Source organism: Saccoglossus kowalevskii, chromosome 13 (assembly GCF_978046115.1).
Source record: "Saccoglossus kowalevskii chromosome 13, keSacKowa6.1, whole genome shotgun sequence".
NCBI lineage: Eukaryota > Metazoa > Hemichordata > Enteropneusta > Harrimaniidae > Saccoglossus > Saccoglossus kowalevskii.
Window position 1 is genome coordinate 34566814 of NC_140653.1, and position 23622 is coordinate 34590435.

Genomic DNA, 23622 nt, shown 5'->3' on the forward strand with positions numbered 1-23622 from the left:
AGATGATGTACTAGCCATCAACAGTCCTACATAGATGATGTACTAGCCATCAACAGTCCTATATAGATGATGTACTAGCCATCAGCAGTCCTACATAGATGATGTACTAGCCATCAACAGTCCTACATAGATGATGTACCAGCCATCAACAGTCCTACATAGATGATGTACTAGCCATCAACAGTCCTACATAGATGATGTACTATCCATCAACAGTCCTACATAGATGATGTACTAGCCATCAACAGTCCTACATAGATGATGTACTAGCCATCAACAGTCCTACATAGATGATGTACTAGCCATCAACAGTCCTACATAGATGATGTACTAGCCATCAACAGTCCTACATAGATGATGTACTAGCCATCAACAGTTCTACATAGATGATGTACTAGCCATCAACAGTCCTACATAGATGATGTACTAGCCATCAACAGTCCTACATAGATGATGTACTAGCCATCAACAGTTCTACATAGATGATGTACTAGCCATCAACAGTCCTACATAGATGATGTACTAGCCATCAACAGTCCTACATAGATGATGTACTAGCCATCAACAGTCCTACATAGATGATGTACTAGCCATCAACAGTCCTACATAGATGATGTACTAGCCATCAACAGTCCTACATAGATGATGTACTAGCCATCAACAGTCCTACATAGATGATGTACTAGCCATCAACAGTCCTACTTTCTTGATTATCTGCCTAGGATATATCCACTTTAACTAGAAATAAAAGAAACAACAGAATCAACAACTTCTGCATCATATTTTGACATTTATCTAGAATTTGACTCCAAAGTTCACATCTCTGCTAGACTATATGACAATAGAGATGATTTCGATTTCCCCATCATTCATTTTCCACACATTTCCAGTAACATTCCACGTGCTCCCATCTATGGTGTATACATTTCACAACTTGTTCGCTATGCTAGAGCGTGTAGCACATACACTTAATTTAAGAGGCGTCACAGACTTCTTTATTTCAAGCTATTAGACCAAGGCATATCTAGAGAGCATCGTGCTAGGACATTCAAAAGATTTGTTGGCCGGTATCAGCTTGTGAGAAAATACAATCAAACTGTCAAACTGATGGTCTCTGATGTCATTTGTCCTATATAGGAAGAAAACCACTTCCTGGATAGAACTTAGATTGATATATACAAGGTGCCACATGTAGAGCAGGATGTGCTCACTCTTTCGTAACACCTGACAACACTTCATGGTTGTATGCGTTTTTTGTCCATGGATATGTTACAGTACTATCCCCGGTAGACATATGATTTGTTACTACTATTTAGCGGGCAACTGGTTAGCATAATGTTATTCGGCTTTTTTGGCTGTTATTTGGCTGATTTTTTCAGTGAATCGCATGGTTCTTCAGCTCTTTGGAAGTCAAAACATACCAAGCCACACCCACTTAGCCAGTCAATAAGATTGCATTTAGACGTTGTAATATTTTAATATTTACGATTTTAAAATTAAACACGGGAACCACTTTCAGCTTCTGTCATAACAAAACCTGATTTCTTAACGAATAAATTTAAGATACAGCTACCCATTTGCAATTTCATGATATTGTTTCCAAAATGAAAAAACCAGCAGATTTTTGACGATTTAGCTTAGACGAAATAAACGTATCTGAAGACAATATCAGCGACGAAACATGAAACATTACAGACAACAGTCAATTATAATTTGAGATACTAAATGTTTTTAATTTGTTTTTGTGCCTGGAAGATAGGACAGACTATGCTGTGATTTATACTGGTGAGTAATCTGACCTATAAACTGTCCGCTGAGAGGAAAACACGCTAACCACTCTGCCATCCCGTGCTTCATACAAGGACTATACAAAAATAGATTACTTTCTGATAGATGGTGTTTAACAGTTTCTTGTAAAATACAATATAGTTACAAACAGCAACGATCGGAAGTAGCAGAAATGTGTTTGAATCATGTTACTTTGAATAATGGTTACTAGGAATACACACGGTTGGGGGAGTATATGTTACTTTGAATAATGGTTACTAGGAATACACACGGTTGGGGGAGTATATGTTAATTCCAAACATAAGTGAATGCATATTTCAGTAAAACATTGGAATTAGATATGTGCATAATTAGTGAGCTTATACAACCATCTAATATATTATCCGCTCGTATTACCCGTATGTATTACTCAGTGATTAGTAGATACATCACTAGGTAATAGTTTAGTCAAACCCTTATACCCATTTGCACACTGTCCATTTGCTAGTAAATGCTTACCTGTAATAGAACTCTCATAATTACTTAGGTCACATGATCATTGGAAAGTTTCTGATAAAGTCTTTGTTAACAATATCCAAAAGTCTGGCAATTCGATATTTAAATAATTATTGAGGGTCCCATGATCAGCTAATATTTTATTCGAATGCCTGCAATACTATATAATCAACTCAGACAACACACAGATTGGGGTTTTCAATAATTATTTATATCTACGAATATCAAATTGTGTTTAATAAAATTACTCTCTATACACTACGTGTTTATGGGAAAGAGACAATTGACTCCATGTTGTGATCAAGGTAGTATGAAACCATGGAAACACCTGTCAATCAAAACAAAAACAACAATATCAATAAGTGTTAGTTACCAATAACGTCATTAAATTGTTTGTTTTTCTCAATATAATGTTTCTCATTTGTTCATAAAAAGTAGACAAGTAGCATATTCGTATAGACGTATGCTTGCCCACTAACCAAGTAACATGTTGTACAATTCTAAAATTGTTGGCACTATTAGATGATTGTGACCCGTTAGACTGTCACAGCCCCTGACATTTTTTTTTTCAAAGAATGAAATGTGAAAATTTCTGTAGCGCTTTTCAAACGCCTTCCCGTCGCCTTATTGTATAACAGTTTACCAGTTCATAACGCCTTTTCAAATGTTCTTCCGGGCCACCTGTTATCCATTACGGCCCAGTATTGCGTTCATATAAAATAAACAGCGAATATAGATCATGAATCTGATTGGTAGAAATGGTTCAGAAATGCTAGAACATGTATATTGTTATATTTTAGATACTGCTATATTATGACGAGGACAATAGCAAAGGATGACCAGGTTACTTACGAACTAGTGATCTCCCAGGTGTGAGCGAAATCCTCAATACCAGCTCTCTCCAGATCAAGAACGTCACCACCCTTCGTCTGCAGGTCATCCTCAAGATTACCGTTATTATTGCCACACATACCAATTATGTCTGGGGCCTCATCTCGATCGATGGTGATATGAAAGTGGTGTAATCCGTTCCAAAGGACGGTTAATATAGTCCCGTCCGTTATTTCATAGTTATGACCATCATATTTGACACCAATGTCGGGTCCTACTTGAAATTCCTCACTCACACTGATTTTGATGTTGTTTTCCTGTATAAAATAATTAACAATGTAACATACATAGTATACGGCATGTAAAGTGGCTCACTTTGTTGTCTCATGATCACCTATTTGTCATATTGATTAATATTGATTCAAATTACAAAATGACATAATTACATCTGTAAACACAGGTTCTACTTGATGAGGGACCATTCTTCCCGTCACGTGTCTTCCTTTTACCCAGACAGTAAATGCTGTTAGACGGGCGTCAGCATCTGTATCAAAAACAACAACGTCATTAATAATGTTTCACACATATGACCCAGGAAATTATTTCACTAATTGCTATACCACAATCAAGAATAGAAAATAATTAGTGTTATGGTACAGTTAAAACGTAGAAATGTTAACAAAGATAAATATTATACTATATTCAAAGGCATTCTTTCATCTTTATAAATATTTATATATTTCAGTGTCGGTTGAATCAAACCAAATACTCAAATAAGAATATTTTATTGCCAAAATTCCGAGTATTTTTCATTTTATGAGCGTTCCCTTCTCATATTTTGTAATTGCTAGATCTGTAATCTATTACATTGTATAATGCATAAGCACATTTTCTGTAATTATGATGTTTGGGTACGATGTGGTAATTCTAACAATAAAATCATCCAAATAACAGTTATATGTTATAAATCTTGATATATTTCAATACATGTTATTATGCTGTTTTGAAAGGATTCCTTGGAAACTATTTACAATTTATGTAGTGTTAGTACCTCCCGACAAAATATAAAATCTTCTATATGTATAGAATGTATACAGCGTTATGAGGTTATGATCACTGTTTTGTATGCGTATCAGGTTCTTTTGGTCTTGGTCAACTTTTAATTTAAAGTATTTATAAAATGCATCAAAAATCTGCAATATATTATTGCCACAACATTTCACGCGTCCTTTAATAATTCAAAAACAAAATGACTGGTTAATACTGTTATTATAAATTATTACTACATTAACTGACCTATACATATTCAATAATGAATTGGCGAATTAGCTTATTGGATTATTTAGGTAAACGTCAACAACATAATAATTCAAAATAATATTTGTAATCCATATCTTACATTGTACCTTTGCAATGAAAAATTTGAACTCATTTATTAGTATTGAGTTTTAATCCAGTGTAGTGTTCTAATCCAGTGTAGTGTTCTAATCCAGTGTAGTGTTCTAATCCAGTGTAGTGTTCTAATCCAGTATAGTGTTCTAATCCAGTGTAGTGTTCTAATCCAGTGTAGTATTCTAATCCAATGTAGTATTCTAATTCAGTGTAGTATTCTAATCCAGTGTAGTATTCTAATCCAGTGTAGTGTTTTAATCCAGTATAGTGTTCTAATCCAATGTAGTGATCTAATCCAGTGTAGTGATCTAATCCAATGTAGTGATCTAATCCAGTGTAGTGTTCTAATCCAGTGTAGTGTTCTAATCCAGTGTAGTGTTCTAATCCAGTGTAGTGTTCTAATCCAGTGTAGTGTTCTAATTCAGTGTAGTGTTCTAATCCAGTGTAGTGTTCTAATCCAGTGTAGTGTTCTAATCCAGTGTAGTGTTCTAATTCAGTGTAGTATTCTAATTCAGTGTAGTGTTCTAATCCAGTGTAGTGTTCTAATCCAGTGTAGTGTTCTAATCCAGTGTAGTGTTCTAATTCAGTGTAGTATTCTAATTCAGTGTAGTGTTCTAATTCAGTGTAGTGTTCTAATCCAGTGTAGTGTTCTAATCCAGTGTAGTGTTCTAATCCAGTGTAGTGTTCTAATCCAGTGTAGTATTCTAATTCAGTGTAGTATTCTAATTCAGTGTAGTATTCTAATTCGGTGTAGTGTTCTAATCCAGTGGCGTGTTTTGATCCAGGGAAGTGTTCCAATCCAGTGTAGTATTCTAATCCAGTGTAGTGTTCTAATTCAGTGTAGTGTTCTAATTCAGTGTAGTGTTCTAATCCAGTGTAGTGTTCTAATCCAGTGTGGTGTTCTAATTCAGTGTAGTATTCTAATCCAGTGTAGTATTCTAATTCTGTGTAGTGTTCTAATCCAGTGTAGTGTTCCAATCCAGTGTAGTATTTTAATCCAGTGTAGTGTTCTAATCCAGTGTGGTGTTCTAATTCAGTGTAGTACTCTAATCCAGTGTAATGTTCTAATCCAGTATAGTGTTCTAATCCAGTATAGTTTCCTTATTCAGTGTAGTGTTCTAATTCAGTGTAGTGTTCTAATTCAGTGTAGTGTTCTAATTCAGTGTAGTGTTCTTATTTTGTGTGACTTATTTTGTGCTTATAATAATACCTGGATTGTACTTGTGTTCTGAAACGATATAAAACAGCGGTGGCTTGTGGTTATTATCTTCAAGCAACTTGTACGTGCAATCTCCAGAGTGAGTGTAGTCCATGCCGTCAAAGGTTCGATGAATATCACCATCTACGATACATGGTGGTGAAACTGAATGCAAAAACACAACAATTCAAAGTTAATTTTCTATTAACAATTGTGTCATATAGAAAGGAAAACATTTAGCGGAGACAATATTTTATATTTGTGTAACTTACCTTTTTCTAGTGCAATTGGTACAGCCACCTAGAAACAACAAATGAGAATAAAGTAATTTTAGATAACATGTACATAAAACATGTATGCAAGTAATAGTATATTATCTGTTATACCCATTTGGAAGACGCGTTTGACATAAAAACCATTCAGCCACACTGTTTCATGAATGTCTGTGTTGACCATGTCTATGTCACACTAGAAAAACACGCTCACAATAGTAACCCAATATGAAGGTGTCTCGAAGCAATCATCTAAAACGAGACATACAGACAGCGTATCACTCTCAAAATAGCTCTGTCAAACAAGTAATGTAAAACGAATAATACAGACTGTGTATCCTGAAATTCGTCTGCAAAACGAGTAATACAGACTATGTATCCTGAAATTGGTCTGCAAAACAAGTAATACAGACGTTTATCTTGAAACAGTCTTATAAAACAAGTAACACAGAGAGTGTTTCTTGTAATTGTTCTGGTAACCAGTAATACAGAAAGTATGTCTCGACATGGTCTTGTAAAACAAGTAATACAGACAGAGTGTCTCGAAAAGGTCCTGCAAAACACCTAATACCGACATTGTTTTCCGACACAGACAGTATGTCTCGAAAAGGTCCGTGAAGCAGGTAATACAGACAGTGAAAACATGCGATTTTGAATAAAATCTTGCTGTAATCCGCTAATATTGCCAATTTGAAATACGCTCATGTCATCCAAAGTCTAAAGAATATAGTACAATTGACAAACGATCACGCATGAGTTCTTAAGTACGGCCATAAATGGCCGGCTTTAACAAAACAGTACAAATTGGACGATGGCTTATGTCATACAGTATGTGACTATTGGTTACACAATGCACCTCATCTTATCGTTCACGGAAGTATCTAACTTGAATTATTTTAACATCTTTGTGAAAACACACGTTATACATTACATTTGTATGTTTTACATGTTCTATACATTCTTTTTTAAGCAGTTTAGCCCCAGTTGAAACTAAGGAAAACTTCAGTAAAGAGTGAAAGTGTTATACATACCGTCAGTTGACGTAAAACCACAACAAAAAAGACGATTTGGCACCGCATGATGTTACAACTCTAGATATCTTTTACCAAATGATGACATGTAACGAAAATATTCAGTTAAACATTATTTTCAAAGCCCCTGATTGGTTGAACTGTAAGTATTATAATGATCAGACCTCCTATCTGGTGGATATTTTTAATAAACAGCGTTGAGTACTATTACACGGCGAGTACATGTATATAAGTCTGCTATTGTCAACTTGAAAACTATATTTCTGTTTATATCATTTTATTCTTAGCAGATTAAGGTGGCTGCCATGTATGTAAGATAACAAACACGTAAAATACAATGATACTCAAAATGTTTGACTGACGTTCCAGAAGAAATAAATATATGGATTAAGTTGACATTTTTGTAGCATTTGAATGGTAACATATTTCTTTAACGAACCCTATTAAGAGCTATCATGGCAGCTAGTCTTATTTGCGTTGTCTGTCTATGCGTTTGTGATGATAAAATTGAATACAGGTGATTAAATAAATAACACTTTTGGAGTGGCATTAAAGATTGTGCTGGTAATCCTCCCGCTTACTAAGTTGTAGTGAATCATTTACGAATTGGAATATTTAATGAATTTTATAACATATATAATATGGCAAAGTACGCAATACATTCAACTTCTGGGGTGTGGGGTGTGGTGGGGGTTATATACATTTCAAGTAATCAAACACAGTTTAAAATATTCTCGATTGATATATATCTGTAACCGTAACGCTATAAGTTACAACGTGCCGTAATTTTGCGGTATAGCACTTGGTATTTTCATCCTACCATACCGAATTTCAAATATGGAACAATTACGCGCGTAAGCGTCCTCTAATAATAAAGACAAACATGGCTGCCCCAGGGTTTGCCCAGACAACACACAAAGAGGTTCGCTAAATCTTTTCTAAACATTTTGGATTTCGGCATTCTCATGGTGTATTCCTGGGAGGAAAAGATGTATATTAATAAGGTTATTACGAGAATATTGCAAAGTATGCGGAAAGACAATGCACAGTCAAATCGACCTCCGTTGCGAGTGGGTCGATACTACCGCTGTACTGTTTTCGTGCATACTTTGCAGTATCCTCGTAATAACCTTATATTATAACAAGAGAATATCGTGATTACAAATACATAATCATTTTATAACAATATTAAAATTTTCCTGTTCTGACTTGTTCCCATCGGAATATTTGTTAATCCAATGGCTGGATATATATACTTAGTATTGATAATTCCAAACAGTGCTTCTCAATTTCTTTTAGCTTTTATTTCTGAATTTTAATCATGGAAATGTATATTCAATTTCTCTAACTTTCATTCTTTTACCTTGTCATATGTATTGCACACTAACATAGCAATCGCCGAGTGTGTTTGACTTACTAGTGTTAGACCACCTTGGACAATCTTGAAAACATATGGTACCTGATAATCATAATACGAGACATCCCAGCTTGTACCAATACCCACTTGTATAAGCACACACCTTGTAATTATATTCCACCAGTTGTTTATTAGATTCATAATACCCCCTCCCAGAACAGCGTGTAAAACATGAATGCATAATCAACCATCGAACATATGACAAACAAATCATATCTATGTGAGATCAGTACAGCAAAACAGCACAGAAGATTTGAAGAATTGGAAACTTGATGCCAGATTACAAGTAAGGTATGTTCTGCTTTTACAAAAAAAAAAAAAAAAAACTTGTGCGCCTTATTACCTCCTCACACTTTAAAGCACATTCTGCTCCTCTTTTTATCCAATTACGCATACTAGATATTCACAAACTTTGTAAATTTATACTGTCTATTTATCTTCGATCTTAAACACAACAGATATGCACATAGCCTCAATGATGTAAATGATTACCCACAGTTTCACAACATTTAAAATTTGCTGCAGTAAACAAATTTAGATACGAAATGAAACATTATTTGCTTTGTTAAATTCCTTGATTACTTCCCTCTTCTCTGCATTATTTTTCTTTTCTTCTGCATATCAATTCGTAGTACCAGTAGTTCGTTTATATTATTATTATACATAATATTTTCTTCATGTTTATATCTAAATCTCATAGATTACTTTTCGTTATGTAAATAGTAATTTTCTTTTCCTTTACCAGTACTTTGTCAATTTCTACTTGGCAGTCTGGGCCATGGACTGGACTAGTCCATAAGGACTATTTTCATGGTCCACACCAGAATTATAACCATTGTATAATTGTCATCATGGTGACGGCTACCTACGACTGCGAAGGATGGTTTAAGGTCTAGCTAGTGCAATGGTTGACAGTGGACATGATCAGTTTGTTTTGATGTTTGATGATGATCTAGGCTACTGTAATGTTGGAAAACACCACATTAGATAAATGAACCCCTATGACATAATCTTACTGGCTATGTAAGCTTAGTTGAAACAGATTTTGAAAAACATGCAAGGTAGTGATGTAATGTGTTTGAGCCATGCACGTAGTTTATTTTCATATTGAAGATAATGGTACTGTATTGACTACATTCATTTCTAAGAATTGATGAGAGTCTGGATGAATCGGGAAGGCCACATTTTATCTCGCCCCTGGATTTGAAATTATATCTTTGTTAAAAAGTTTTAGAAAACTCTGCACTGAACATGGAACTCATGTTATGTCTAGCCGAAATTGAAGAGCATTTAGACAGTTGAAGACAGTTTTGGGAGCAAAAATTACTTAGGTCATGTGTTGCAAGTGGATTAGAACAGATCAGAAAAATGGAGAGAGAGAGAGAGAGACAGACAGAGAGAGAGAGAGAGAGACAGAGAGAGAGAGAGAGAGAGAGAGAGAGAGAGAGAGAGAGAGAGAGAGAGAGAGAGAGAGAGAGAGAGAGAGCGAGAGAGAGACACACAGACAGGGAAAGGGGAAGAATTAAGCTTCTTTTATTAGGTGAAACGATTATTTAATTGAAAACAGGACATTGCTGCATTTTCCAGGCCTTGTTAGTCGCCATGAACAGTGCGCTAACATTGATTCACTTACCTGTAGAACACGTGTTTGAGAAGAATTGAATACAAGTCATCTGTTTCAGAGGATTTGTCCGTGGGTCATACCTGTTGAACGCCTTTTTAAAAATAATTGTCCATGGTTCATACCTGTTTAACATATGTTTGATAGAATTTTTCTACGGGTCATATCTGTTCAATACCTTTTTAAAAGGATTTGTTAATGGGTCATACCTGTTGAACACATGTTTGAGTGGATTTGTCTATGGGTCACATCTGTGGAACGTCTGTTTGAGAGGATTTGTCCATGGGTCATACTTGTTGAACACCTGTTTAAGAAGATTTTTCTATGGGTCATACCTGTTTAAGATTATTTGGCTATGGGTCATACCTGTTCAACATTTGTTGACGAAGATTTGGCTGTGGGTAATACCTGTTGAACACCGGTTTGGGTGAATCGGTCTAGGGGTCGAACCTGTGGAACGTTTGTTTGAGAGGATTTGTCCATGGCTCATACCTATATAACACCTGTTTAAGAGGATTTCTTTGTGGGTCATACCTGTGGAACCTCTGTTTAAGAGGATTTATTTATGGGTCATACCTGTTCAACATCTGTTTAAGAGGATTTGTCTATGGGTAATACATGTTGAACAACTGCTTGCGAGGATTTGTTAATCGGTCATACCTGTTGAACACCTGTTTAAGTGGATCTGTCTATAGTCAACCTGTTGAACACCTGTTTGAGAGGATTTGTTAATGGGTATACCTGTTGAACACCTGTTCGAGAGTATTTATCTACCGTATCAACGCCTCTGATAGACTAAACACAGAAAGCCGATTTGATGATAAGTTTTGTTTTATATCAATAATTATATCAGTAATCAATAATAGTATCAAAACATAGGTTAAATGAGAACAAATCACATGATGACAATTCGGAACACTGTAGCAATCGCAATAATCTAAAGCTAAGATTTGTATGGTATACTCACGTGATCTATATATACTGGATTCTTATGAACTATATAATCAATATTATTTATCTTCAAACTCTTATAATCTATATTCAAAGATAATTTCAATATATATTTTTTTAATTTTAAATTTGTTTTTCACGCATAGAAACAAAACTGTCAACTTAACGTATACTGTGAGTATTGTGCTGGTCTTAGGTATCGTCATTCATGGATGTGGTCTGGTTATATTTCTTAACTTAGTTTTTGCTACGTGTGCAACAACAATACACTGCTATGATCTACGTGATCTTACAGGATTAGTTCGGGCGTCACGGCAATGATATACATCATTGATATAAAGAGATTAAATGCAGCTGTATTCGGAGTACAAGTACAACAGTGTGTTTACAGTTTGATGTTGTAGCTGAAACAGTTCTATAAGTATGTGGCATGCATTATATAAGCTGCTACAGCTACAACCATTATTCGCCGGAATTGCGGAAAGACACAATACACTGTAAATCTGACACATCTTTGTCCTCCCTTTAAAACCACTTTTAAGTGATTTAAAATTGAAGTGTTTTTCTTAAAATCGCAATTGAGTTATTTTACAACACTACTGTTTTAAAATAAAACATTTTTACTGTTTTGTGATAAAACACTTAAATTGTTTATAAGCTTGTCCCCATTTTAAAAACACTTAAAGTGTTTATAATCTGCATAATTGTGAGAAGTGTATATTATGAAAACACTTTTAGTGGAACATTTCAAGGATGTTTTGCCCATAACACATTAGAAACACGTTTTTAAAAGTGTTTCCACCAGAAACATGTATATAAAGTGCTTATTATCACAACACTTTTAAAAGTGTTTTTACTGGTCACACATTTCTAAAGTGTTTCCACCAGGAACATGTATTATCACAACACTTTTTGAAGTGCTTTTACTAGTCACACAATTTGTGAAGTGTTCCCACCAGGAACATGTATAAAAAGTGCTTATTGTCACAACACTTTTAAAAGTACTTTTACTAGACACAGATTTTGTAAAGTGTTTATGATCACAACACGTAGAAAGATGTCTCAACCGAAGACATGTTTTAATAAAGTCATTTCACTAGCTACATATTGAAAAGAGTTTCAATCAGAATTATGTATTGAAAAAGTGTTTATCATCGCAACACTTTGAAAAGTAAAACACAAACTGAATATTAACAAGTGATTGTAACAGAGACACATTTTAAAATGTGTTTACACTGATAACATATTAAAAAATCATTAACATTATCATTTTTGAAAACAAAATATATCAAATGATGTGTGATGCACTATTGTACAGTAATCATAACAAACGATAAACAAATCACATAATTAAGTAAGAATGTATTCCTATTATATAAACATTAATAAAGTAAGTTCAAGTGTAACATTAAAAAACACAGACATGTACAGTTGATGTAAAATATATTATCAATCGCGTGAGTAAGTGTGTTTACTGAAATTCAAACCTTTCGTGAAACTGTAGACAATATTTGCGAAAATTGACACTCCAAAATAGATTAGTAATTAACTGAAACAAACAATAACATCTTTGAACCCTTTCAGAAGTAACCCATATTAACAGGACAAAATTAATTCCCAACATTAGCAGTTTCATCTTGTTCGTTGAATCAGATATACGATGTATTATTATAAACTAATGCGCATGTAATGAGAAGACGAAAATATGACCACAAACGAATTGAACTGCAATTTCCTGTTAAGTTCTGCATCATTTCTATGATTTTATTTGGTAACTCAGATCTTGATCTTGGGGATGTCGGCATGGACGTAATGTGGTATGGAATTCTCTGGTCCTGTAAATTCATGAACTTGAATTTAATCAGTTATCCCGCACATAAAGAAATGAGTGGAGACCGCTGCAAGTATCAATGTAGTACACAACTGCCGACGCTGGCTCTATCAATTACACTCTCCATACACTTCGTAACGGAGTAACAATATCATCATACCTTCAGGTTTGTTTTGGATAACTTCCAGCTCCCTTCGTGCCTCAGAAAATAAAAAAAAAAGACTTCATTCGGTTCAAGTTTTTATTGCTTCTTCAACGTATATGCCACCTGTCTACGAACTCCCGATAGTATAATTCAACCATGAATGAGCGTGCGCACGACACAAGTTACCAGTTACTTGAAAACACAACATACAATAATGTCAACCGTCGTTTACGAAAGGTATCTCAAAATGTTTTGCAAAGAAGTATCAAACTAATTTATTGTTCAATATTTGTTTTCGTATTGCATTTATTGTATTAATAAAATTTCTAAATACCGTGGACGGCATACAAAAGTGTCCTGTATATAATCGGGTGTTTTAGGTTGAAACATTGCATTTTTCTGAAGTGCACCAAAAAAAAAAACAGTTTCAAAGTAAAATGTTTTAGTTACTCTTATAATCGTTTGTACATGTCATATACGTGAACACTTTTGAAACATGCATATTCGAGTGTTTTCCCTTGAAACATTACATGTGTGTTTGTTTTAGGAAGTGCTTCATGATAAAACAATTTAACAATTTGGAAGAAAAGTATTTTAGTGTTTTACTCACATGAACACAAATGTGTATTATACATTAACAATGTACAAAACATTTATAGTATGGTGTTTCGGGTTGAAACATCGTTAGTGATTTTGCTTTCTGAAGTATTTTAAATTGAATATTGAGAATGCATGTGAGAATGCTCAGATGTGATTGGAACTACAACTACCGTTCACCAAATGCGGATTAATAAAATTCGGCCACGAGGTACATAATTCACCACGTGTCTCGATTTCTAGTTGTACTTAGTAAGACCATATAGGTTGGTGCGTGACATAAAAATATTTTCTGGAGGTAATGTCATGACCCATCTCATCATGCGTTGCATTACGTCACTTTCGGTGAGTGTCTAGTTGGCTTATATACCATAATGTTTACTCACGAGTCCTAGACTTGTCATTCAATTTTGCCTAGAGGTGGATGCATTAGTCCTTAAATGTTCTACAAATGAACACTTTAATTACACATTTATGTCAACATAAAACACCTAGTGCTTTATTTTGGAAAAGTGTATTTTTGTGTGTTTACAATGTGCTTAATCTTCATCAAAAAGTGCTTTAATAACTCCCTAAAACACTTTTCTAAACATATTAAAACACTACTGTTTTGATAGAAAATACAAGTGTTTTATTATATAATACACACGTTTTTAATTACAACAGTGTGTTTTCAATTAAAACGGCGTGTTTTAATGAAAAACATCAAAGTGCTTCCAAGATTTACAGTGTATACTTAGCATTGTTTTGGTTCCCATAGCTAAACTGTTTTCATGCATTTCTTGCGGTTTTTCTAGTAGTAGTGTTTCTGCTATATAGATACTCAATCTTTGTCCACGTTTTCGTATTTTATTTTAATTATATTGATTTTGATTCACTGACAAATTCACTTCATTCATACTTATAGCATAAATCTTGTTGAACGTGTGTGTTGTCTCAATTGTCATAATAACCTTGTCGTAATGTGCAGCAGAACACGACAGGGTGACTGACACGTAAATTAACTAGAGCTCTATGGAAGATATGCCTATATTCCACAAAAAAGGAATTCAAAGATATTGTACACCACTTACATTTCAGATATTCGATTGTTCATTATTCACAGACAAATTACTACCAAATAACCGGGAAAAATTCTAGTCTGCCAAACAGTCTGAAGCGATGTTCGCATTTCCACTGGCACTGGCCAAAAAGAGAAAAGCTTGAAAAAAAGTTTCTATCCCAAACTTTGAATGACTTCAATGAAATTCCGCCTTTATTCTAAATTTTCCAATCTATACCTATAGTGTTTGATACAGAACATAACAATAATAAAAACAATTCGTACGATTACAATGGGCCTTCAATGCGGATTCACGATCTCAAACTGGATGTTTTTTTTGCAAATTCCTAAAATAGTAATTTGTCATTAGCAAAAAATTCACTCGTACTAACAATGAGCCCCTAATTTCGATTCATTAATATTATTTCGTTATTATGTATTGCATTTTCCTTATGTATTTATTTAAGTAAGGAAGTCGATTAGAAGAATAGGTATATTACGTAAGACTTGTATCCACCCTTCTAGCAGTTTATGGAGTTGATCATAGTCCTCTTTTTTGATATTATGTAGTTCCTCACGAAATGTATGGTGTTGTATTGTGTTAGTCGGTGAGGGCAGATGTACTGGTTACATCAAATTTAAACACGTAATTAGAACATTTCAAAGGAAATCATCTTTAAATAAGCCTTGCATTCAAGACACACTTAATATGATAGGACACTTGTATACGTTGTTCACTACAGTAAACATACATGTAAGCAATTCAGTTAACAGTATGAATAATTTTGTCACAGTATTTCGAGTTGATACTGATCAATGCACGACACTTTTCAGACATGCGCCTGCTGCTTGCAAAGCCGTAAACAAATGACGCCACAACAAATGTCTGTTATTTGGATTTTAGATTATGACTATAACTCAAAATGCCAGAAAAACGATAAATGTTTAATTGTGGGGGGCTATAAATAATGTCAAACTGACGCTAGTTTGTATAAGAATAAATCACGTGGTATTACGGGCGATGATATTACTGTTTAAGACAGGTGAGGTCCCAATAGATTATTTATGAACAAATTCAGGAGGATGCATCCAACAGTGTTTCAATATTTAACTTTTATGAGGACACTGTTATTTTAATATCGGTATTAAACGGTATCGGATGGCGATGGTGTTGGTACGAGACGAGACGGGCACAACCATGGTAACGTTGCGGAATGGAAAGGATGGTGATGTAGAATCGTGGTAGGAAGGATGGTGGTGTAGGTACGGGACAGTACGAACAAAAGATGGTGGTGTGGGTACGGGACAGTAAGAACAAAAGATGGTGGTGTAGGTACGGGACAGTACGAACAAAATATGGTGGTGTGAGTACGGGACAGTAAGAACAAAAGATGGTGGTGTAGGTACGGGACAGTACGAACAAAAGATGGTGGTGTGAGTACGGGACAGTAAGAACAAAAGATGGTGGTGTAGATACGGGACAGTAAGAACAAAAGATGGTGGTGTAGGTATGGGACAGTAAGAACAAAAGACGGTGGTGTAGGTACGGGACAGTACGAACAATAGATGATGGTGTAGGTACGGGACAGTACGAACAAAGGATGTTGGTGTGGGTACGGGACAGTACGAACAAAGGATGGTGGTGTGGGTACGGGACAGTACGAACAAGGGATGGTGGTGTGGGTACGGGACAGTACGAACAAAGGATGGTGGCGTGGGTAAGGGACAGTAAAAACAAAAGATGGTGGTGTCGGCACGGGACAGTACGAACAAAGGATGGTGGTGTGGGTACGGGACAGTACGAACAAAGGATGGTGGTGTGGGTACGGGACAGCACGAACAAGGGATGGTGGTGTGGGTACGGGACAGTACGAACAAAGGATGGTGGCGTGGGTAAGGGACAGTAAGAACATAAGATGGTGGTGTAGGCACGGGACAGTACGAACAAAGGATGGTGGTGTGGGTACGGGACAGTAAGAACAAAAGATGGTGGTGTAGGCACGGGAAAGTAAGAATAAAAGATGGTGGTGTAGGTACGGGACAGTACGAACAAAAGATGTTGGTGTAGGTACGGGACAGTACGAACAAAAGATGGTGGTGTAGGTACAGGACAGTAAGAACAAAAGATGGTGGTGTAGGTACGCAACAGTAAGAACAAAAGATGGTGGTGTGGGTACGGGAGAGTAAGAACAATAGATGATGGTGTAGGAACGGGACAGTACGAACAAAAGATGGTGGTGTAGGTACGGGACAGTACGAACAAAAGATGGTGGTGTAGGTACGGGACAGTACGAACAAAGGATGGTGGAGTAGGTACGGGACAGTACGAACAAAAGATGGTGGTGTAGGTACGGGACAGTAAGAACAAAGGATGATGGTGTGGGTACGGGTCAGTAAGAACAAAAGATGGTGGTGTAGGTACGCAACAGTAAGAACAAAAGATGGTGGTGTGGGTACAGGAGAGTAAAAACAATAGATGATGGTGTAGGTACGGGACAGTAAGAACAAAGGATGGTGGTGTAGGTACGGGAGAGTAAGAACAATAGATGATGGTGTGGGTACGGGTCAGTAAGAACAAAGGATGGTGGTGTAGGCACGGGACAGTAAGAACAAAGGATAGTGGTGTGGGTACGGGAGAGCAAGAACAATAGATGGTGGTGTAGGTACGGGACAGTAAGAACAATAGATGATGGTGTAGGTACGGGACAGTAAGAACAAAAAATGGTGGTGTAGGCACGGGACAGTAAGAACAAAAGAAGGTGGTGTGGGTACGGGAGAGTAAGAACAATAGATGATGGTGTGGGTACGGGACAGTATGAACAAAGGATGGTGGTGTAGGCACGGGACAGTAAGAACAAAGGATGGTGTTGTAGGTACGGGACAGTAAGAACAAAGGATAGTGGTGTGCGTACGGGAGAGCAAGAACAATAGATGATGGTGTAGGCACGGGACAGTAAGAACAAAGGATGGTGTTGTAGGCACGGGACAGTAAGAACAAAGGATGGTGGTGTAGGTACGGGACAGTAAGAACAATAGATGATGGTGTAGGTATGGGACAGTAAGAACAAAGGATGGTGTTGTAGGCACGGGACAGTAAGAACAAAGGATGGTGGTGTAGGTACGGGACAGTAAGAACAATAGATGATGGTGTAGGTACGGGACAGTAAGAACAAAGGATGGTGTTGTAGACACAGGACAAAAAGAACAATAGATGATGGTGTAGGTACGGGTCAATACGAACAATAGATGATGGTGTAGGTACGGGACAGTAAGAACAAAGGATGGTGTTGTAGGTACGAGACAGTAAGAACAATAGATGATGGTGTAGGCACGGGACAGTAAGAACAAAGGATGGTGTTGTAGGTACGAGTCAGTAAGAACAATAGATGATGGTGTAGGCACGGGACAGTAAGAACAATAGATGATGATGTAGGTACGGGACAGTACGAACAAAGGATGGTGTTGTAGGCACGGGACAGTAAGAACAAAGGATGGTGTTGTAGGTACGGGACAGTAAGAACAAAGAATGGTGTTGTAGGCACGGGCCAGTAAGTACAAAGGATGGTTTTGTAGGTACGGGACAGTAAGAACAAATGATAGTGGTGTGGGTACGGGACAGTAAGAACAAAGGATGGTGTTGTAGGCACGGGACAGTAAGAACAAAGGATGGTGTTGTAGGTACGGAACAGTAAGAACAATAGATGATGGTGTAGTTACGGGACAGTAAGAACAAAGAATGGTGTTGTAGGCACGGAACAGTAAGAACAATGGGGAGAATGATGGTGTAGGTATGGGATGGGGAGAAAGACGGTGTAGGTATGGGATGGGGAGAATGATGGTGTAGGTACGGGATGGGGAGAAAGACGGTGTAGGTACGGGATGGGGTGAATGACGGTGTAGGTACGGGATGGGGAGAATGACGGTACAGGGTGAAAGACGGTGTAGGTACGGGATTGAGAGAATGATGGTTTAGGTACGGGATGGGGTGATTGACGGTATAGGTATGGGATGGGGTGAAAGACGGTGTAGGTACGGAATGGGGAGAATGAGAATCTGCATTAGTTCAACTATCTGGGTTTAATACCACTATACATGAGTATTGTATTGGAGTTTAAGTATCTAGTTATTGGAGTAGTGGAGTTTTACCGCGTTATTGTACTTGATGTTTGCAGAGTATAATAATACCAGTACCAGTTGAAACCTCATCTGTTGGCTCCGTGTTCGTATTTTATCATCGCCGCCAGGGAAGTCTTCCTGTTACTGTTGCCATTTTGGTATTTGAACCATCGCACCTGTACTATACCAATTACGGTAATATTACGTTGCGTGTGAAAATGAGCCATATGAAGCTAATATTATTCCTGTTATTTACAACGTTTTTTCTGCTGAACATTATCGTTATCGTCGCAAATCTGGAATTTTCGGAGTGGACTCTACCAATTTGACCTCTATTGACCTACAGCACACATCCCGATCGAAGTTTATGTCAGAAATAAAATGTGGATTATTAAATTCTCGTTCAGTTAGGAATAAATCGTGGGCATTAAATGAGATGATCTTATATCATGATTTGGATTAGTTATTTCTCACGGAAACAGGGTTGAAAGGTGATGTCAGTGACGGACCTGTCGTTGAGTTGACTCCAAGTGGCTTTAAATGTACACAGTTTTCTCGTCTTACAGGTGCTGGAGGTGGTATAGCCATCGTTCATAAAACTACCGCAAAAGTAAATACATCGTGCTCGCAAACATTTTCATCGTTTGAGTGGTTAGAGATCACTGTTGATTCAAAACATGGACGTATTAGGTACATTCTCATGTACCGCCCGCCTCCCAGTTTTTCTAATAAACTGACATTTCATGGTTTTTTATCGGATTTCTCGGATCTTTTAGACATTTACGTATCCAATCGTCTACCTTGGAGATTTTAACATTCATTTTAATAAGCCAGATAATCGTGACACCTGCAGATTTCTGGAACTTTTAAAAATGCATGATTTAGTGCAGCTAGTAGACAAACCTACCCATCGTTCTGGTAACATTTTGGATTTAATTATTATCCTTGAGAATATTGTGTTATCATTGGAAGTGAACCAGGCCGCAGCAATCTCTGATCACTATCCCATTTTCTCCAGTTTGTCAAATCATCATGATAATACATCAAATCGTACCAAAATTACTTATCGCAGCTTCAAGAACCTTGGTAGGGATAATTTCGCATCTGATCTACACGAATCTGGGTGTACTAGAACAGTTGACCAGGTAGATTCTACAGCTAAGTTACGTATTTTCAACACTGCTGTATCGGAAACGCTTGACAAACATGCCCCCATGAAGGAGAAGACTGTTCACGTTCGTGTGGCCGAGCCGTGGATAAATGTTGATATTTACCACGCCCGCACTGAACGCCGTAAAGCTGAACGGACGTGGCGGCGAACTGGTTTAACTGTCCATCGCCAAATCTACAAATCTAAACGAAATAAAGTTAATGATCTTATTGAAGTATCACGTAGGAGTTATTTCGCTGATAAGATTTCGGATTGTAATGGTGACCAAAGGAAACTGTTTTCCATCGTAAATGGTCTTCTAGGCTCGACAAATAATTTGAATGCGTTGCCGATTCACGATAACAAAATAAATTTAGCGAATCGTTTTAGCATGTTTTTCGTGGATAAGATTAAGAAAATCAATCAAGGACTAAATCTAAATTTATTGAATGGAAACCGTTTTAACGAACTGCACAAGTTCTCTGGTGATGAAATGGAATGTTTTGAACCAGCCACGGAGGATGAAATAATTAAAATTATAAAAAAATCGTCGTCGGCTTCGTGTGATTTGGACTGTTTACCCACTAATATATTAAAAGATGAAAAGATCCTTTCTATCATGGTTTCACCTATAACAGATATCATAAATGAATCACTTCGCACTGGAAGTGTTCCTGAGAAAATGAAATGTGCGCTGATTAAACCTCTGCTCAAGAAAGCATCGTTGGATTCAAACATGCTGAAAAATTATCGACCGATTTCTAATTTGTCTTTTATATCTAAAGTTCTTGAACGTGTCGTTGCATCCAGAGTGAAACAACATTTAGAGAATTATTCGTTGTATGAAGAGTTTCAATCACATAGCACTGAAACGGCTCTTTTGCGGGTCGCTAACGATGTACTATGTAGTATTGAATAAGTATTCAGTTGCTCTCGTACTTTTGGATCTTTCAGCCGCTTTTGATACTGTGAATCACAGGATTCTCATCAATAGGTTGAGATCAAATTTTGGTTTAAATGGTCTCATCATTAAATGGTTTGAGTCGTATTTGAGTAACCACATTCAAAAAGTGAAAATTGGAAATGTATTTTCTGATATGACGTCTATATTTGAAAGCGGTGTTCCACAGGGCTCCGTTTTAGGGCCATTATTGTTCTCAGTGTACATGCGTCCATTGGGCGAGTTATTGCGACGTCACGGCGTAAAATATCATTTTTACGTCGATGACACACAGATTTATTTGTCGGTTTCTGAAGATGATCAAATTCGCGCCCGGCTGATACTTCAGACATGTATTCAAGATGTTAGCGATTGGATGTCTTGTAATTTCCTACTTTTGAATGTGTCGTAAACTGAATTTGTGTGCATGTCGTCTCGGAGATTCTCACAAGACTCGTGTCCTTTGTCTAGTATCGCAATCGGTGAAGAATTGGTTAGTGCTACGTCAAGTGCTAGAAACTTAGGTGTCTTGTTTGATTCGCAGCTATCTATGGAAACACACATTTCTACTATTTGTAGATCTGGAAATTCCCATCTAAGAAATATTAATCGTATTCGTAAATCATTATCCCAATCTGATACTGAAAAGTTGGTACATGCTTTCATATCTTCTCGCTTAGACAGCTGTAATTCATTATTGTCTGGTCTCCCTGTAACTAAGATAAAACCTCTTATTCGTGTACAAAATGCAGCAGCACGCCTTGTTACTCGTGCTCGAAAACATGACCACATTACAGACATTTTTATTAAACTTCATTGGTTGCCAGTTGTACAAAGAATTAATTTCAAATTACTTTTACTAGTGAATAAATCTTTGTATGGTTTTGCCCCAAATTATCTATGTAAATTAATCAAATTTTATGTACCGAGTCGTAGTTTAAGATCTGAATCGAAGTTTCTTATTAAAACTCGTCAGATGAATAGTAAAAAGTCCAAGGTGTTATACAAAGACCGTGCTTTTGAAAATTTAGGTGCTAAACTTTTTAATGAATTACCTCTGTCTGTTCGTTGTATGTACAGGATGGGGAGAATGACGGTGTTGGTACGGGATGGGGAGAATCCCGGTGTTGGTACGGGATGGGGAGAATGACGGTGTTGGTACGGGATGGGGAGAATGACGGTGTTGGTACGGGATGGGGTGAAAGATGGTCTAGGTACGGGATGGGGAGATTGACGGTATAGGTACGGGATGGGGTGAAAGACGGTGTGGGTACGGGATGGGGAGAATGACAGTGTATGTACGGGATGGGGTAAAAGACGATGTAGGTACGGGATGGGGAGAATGACGGTGTATGTACGGAATGGGGAGAATGACGGTGTAGGTACGGGATGGGATGAATGATGGTGTAGGTACGGGATGGGATGAATGACGGTGTAGGTGTGGGATGGGGAGAGAGACGGTGTAGGTACGGATTGCGGTGAATGACGGTGTAGGTATGGAATGGGGAGAATGACGGTATAGGGTGAATGACGGTGTTGGTACGGAATGGGGTGAAAGATGGTGCAGGTACGAATTGGGGTGAATGATGGTGTAGGTACGGAATGGGGAGAATGACGGTATAGGGTGAATGACGGTGTTGGTACGGAATGGGGTGAAAGATGGTGTAGGTACGGGATGAGGAGAATGACGGTATAGGTACGGGATGGGGTGAAAGATGGTGTAGGTACGGGATGGGGAGAATGACGGTGTAGGTATGGGATGGGGAGAATGATGGTGTAGGTATGGGATGGGGAGAATGACGATGTAGGTACGAGATGGGATGAATGACGGTGTAGGTGCGGGATGGGGAGAATGACGGTGTTGGTACGGGATGGGGTGAAAGATGGTGTAGGTACGGGATGGGGAGAATGACGGTGTAGGTACGAGATGGGAAGAATGATGGTGTATGTACGGGATGGGATGAATGACGATGTAGGTACGGGATGGGGAGAATGACGGTGTAGGTACGGAATGGGAAGAATGTTGGTGTATGTACGGGATGGGATGAATGATGGTGTAAGTACGAGATGGGGAGAATGACGGTGTAGGTACGGGATGGGGAGAATGACGGTGTAGGTACGGGATGGGGAGAATAACGGTGTTGGTACGGGATGAGGAGAATGACGATGTAGGTATGGGATGGGAAGAATGATGGTGTAGGTACGGGATGGGGAGAATGACGATGTAAGTACGAGATGGGGAGAATGACGGTGTATGTACGGGATGGGATGAATGACGGTGTAGGTACGGGATGGAGAGAATGACGGTGTAGGTACAGGATGGGGAGAATGACGGTGTAGGTATGGGATGGGGAGAATGACGGTGTTGGTACTGGATGGGGAGAATGACGGTGTAGGTACGAGATGGGAAGAATAATGGTGTATGTACGGGATGGCATGAATGATGGTGTAGGTACGGATGGGATGAATGATGGTGAAGGTACGGGATGGGATGAATGACGGTGTAGGTGTGGGATGGGGAGAGAGACGGTGTAGGTACGGATTGGGGTGAATGACGGTGTAGGTACGGGATGGGATGAATGATGCTGTAGGTACGGGATGGGATGAATGACGGTGTAGGTGTGGGATGGGGAGAGAGATGGTGTAGGTACGGATTGGGGTGAATGACGGTGTAGGTATGGAATGGGGAGAATGACGGTATAGGGTGAATGACGGTGTTGGCACGGAATGGGGTGAAAGATGGTGTAGGTACGAATTGGGGTGAATGACGGTGTAGGTACGGAATGGGGAGAATGACGGTATAGG

At 37.7% G+C, this 23622-nt stretch overlaps 2 protein-coding genes across 2 annotated transcripts; one reads left to right on the forward strand and one right to left on the reverse strand.

Moving 5' to 3' along the window:
* Positions 1-2472: 2472 nt before the first annotated feature.
* On the reverse strand, positions 2473-10528 carry LOC144347245 (BMP-binding endothelial regulator protein-like). Its single transcript, XM_085507426.1, has 6 exons — positions 10412-10528; positions 5977-6004; positions 5717-5869; positions 3561-3658; positions 3136-3431; positions 2473-2611 (listed from the first exon to the last, which is right to left on the reverse strand). Exons 1-6 carry the CDS (start codon positions 10526-10528, stop codon positions 2584-2586), a joined length of 720 nt encoding a protein of 239 aa, XP_085363552.1. The 3' UTR covers positions 2473-2583.
* A 5684-nt stretch (positions 10529-16212) lies between these two features.
* On the forward strand, positions 16213-20796 carry LOC146735257 (uncharacterized). Its single transcript, XM_085507427.1, has 3 exons — positions 16213-16504; positions 19210-19337; positions 19504-20796. Exons 1-3 carry the CDS (start codon positions 16213-16215, stop codon positions 20794-20796), a joined length of 1713 nt encoding a protein of 570 aa, XP_085363553.1.
* The last annotated feature ends 2826 nt before the right edge of the window (positions 20797-23622 follow it).

Coding starts and splice junctions, on each gene's coding strand:
- LOC144347245 (XM_085507426.1), bottom strand. CDS start 10,528: ATGGACAAATCCTCTCAAACAAACGTTCCACAGGTTCGACCCCTAGAC. Junction 6,005..10,411: donor CGTCAACAAATGTTGAACAG/GTATGACCCATA, acceptor TGTTGTTTCTAG/GTGGCTGTACCAATTGCACT. Junction 3,659..5,716: donor AGAACACAAGTACAATCCAG/GTATTATTATAA, acceptor TTTTTGATACAG/ATGCTGACGCCCGTCTAACA.
- LOC146735257 (XM_085507427.1), top strand. CDS start 16,213: ATGTTGGTGTGGGTACGGGACAGTACGAACAAAGGATGGTGGTGTGGG. Junction 16,505..19,209: donor AACAAAGGATGGTGGCGTGG/GTAAGGGACAGT, acceptor TCACGGAAACAG/GGTTGAAAGGTGATGTCAGT. Junction 19,338..19,503: donor TTCATAAAACTACCGCAAAA/GTAAATACATCG, acceptor CGGATCTTTTAG/ACATTTACGTATCCAATCGT.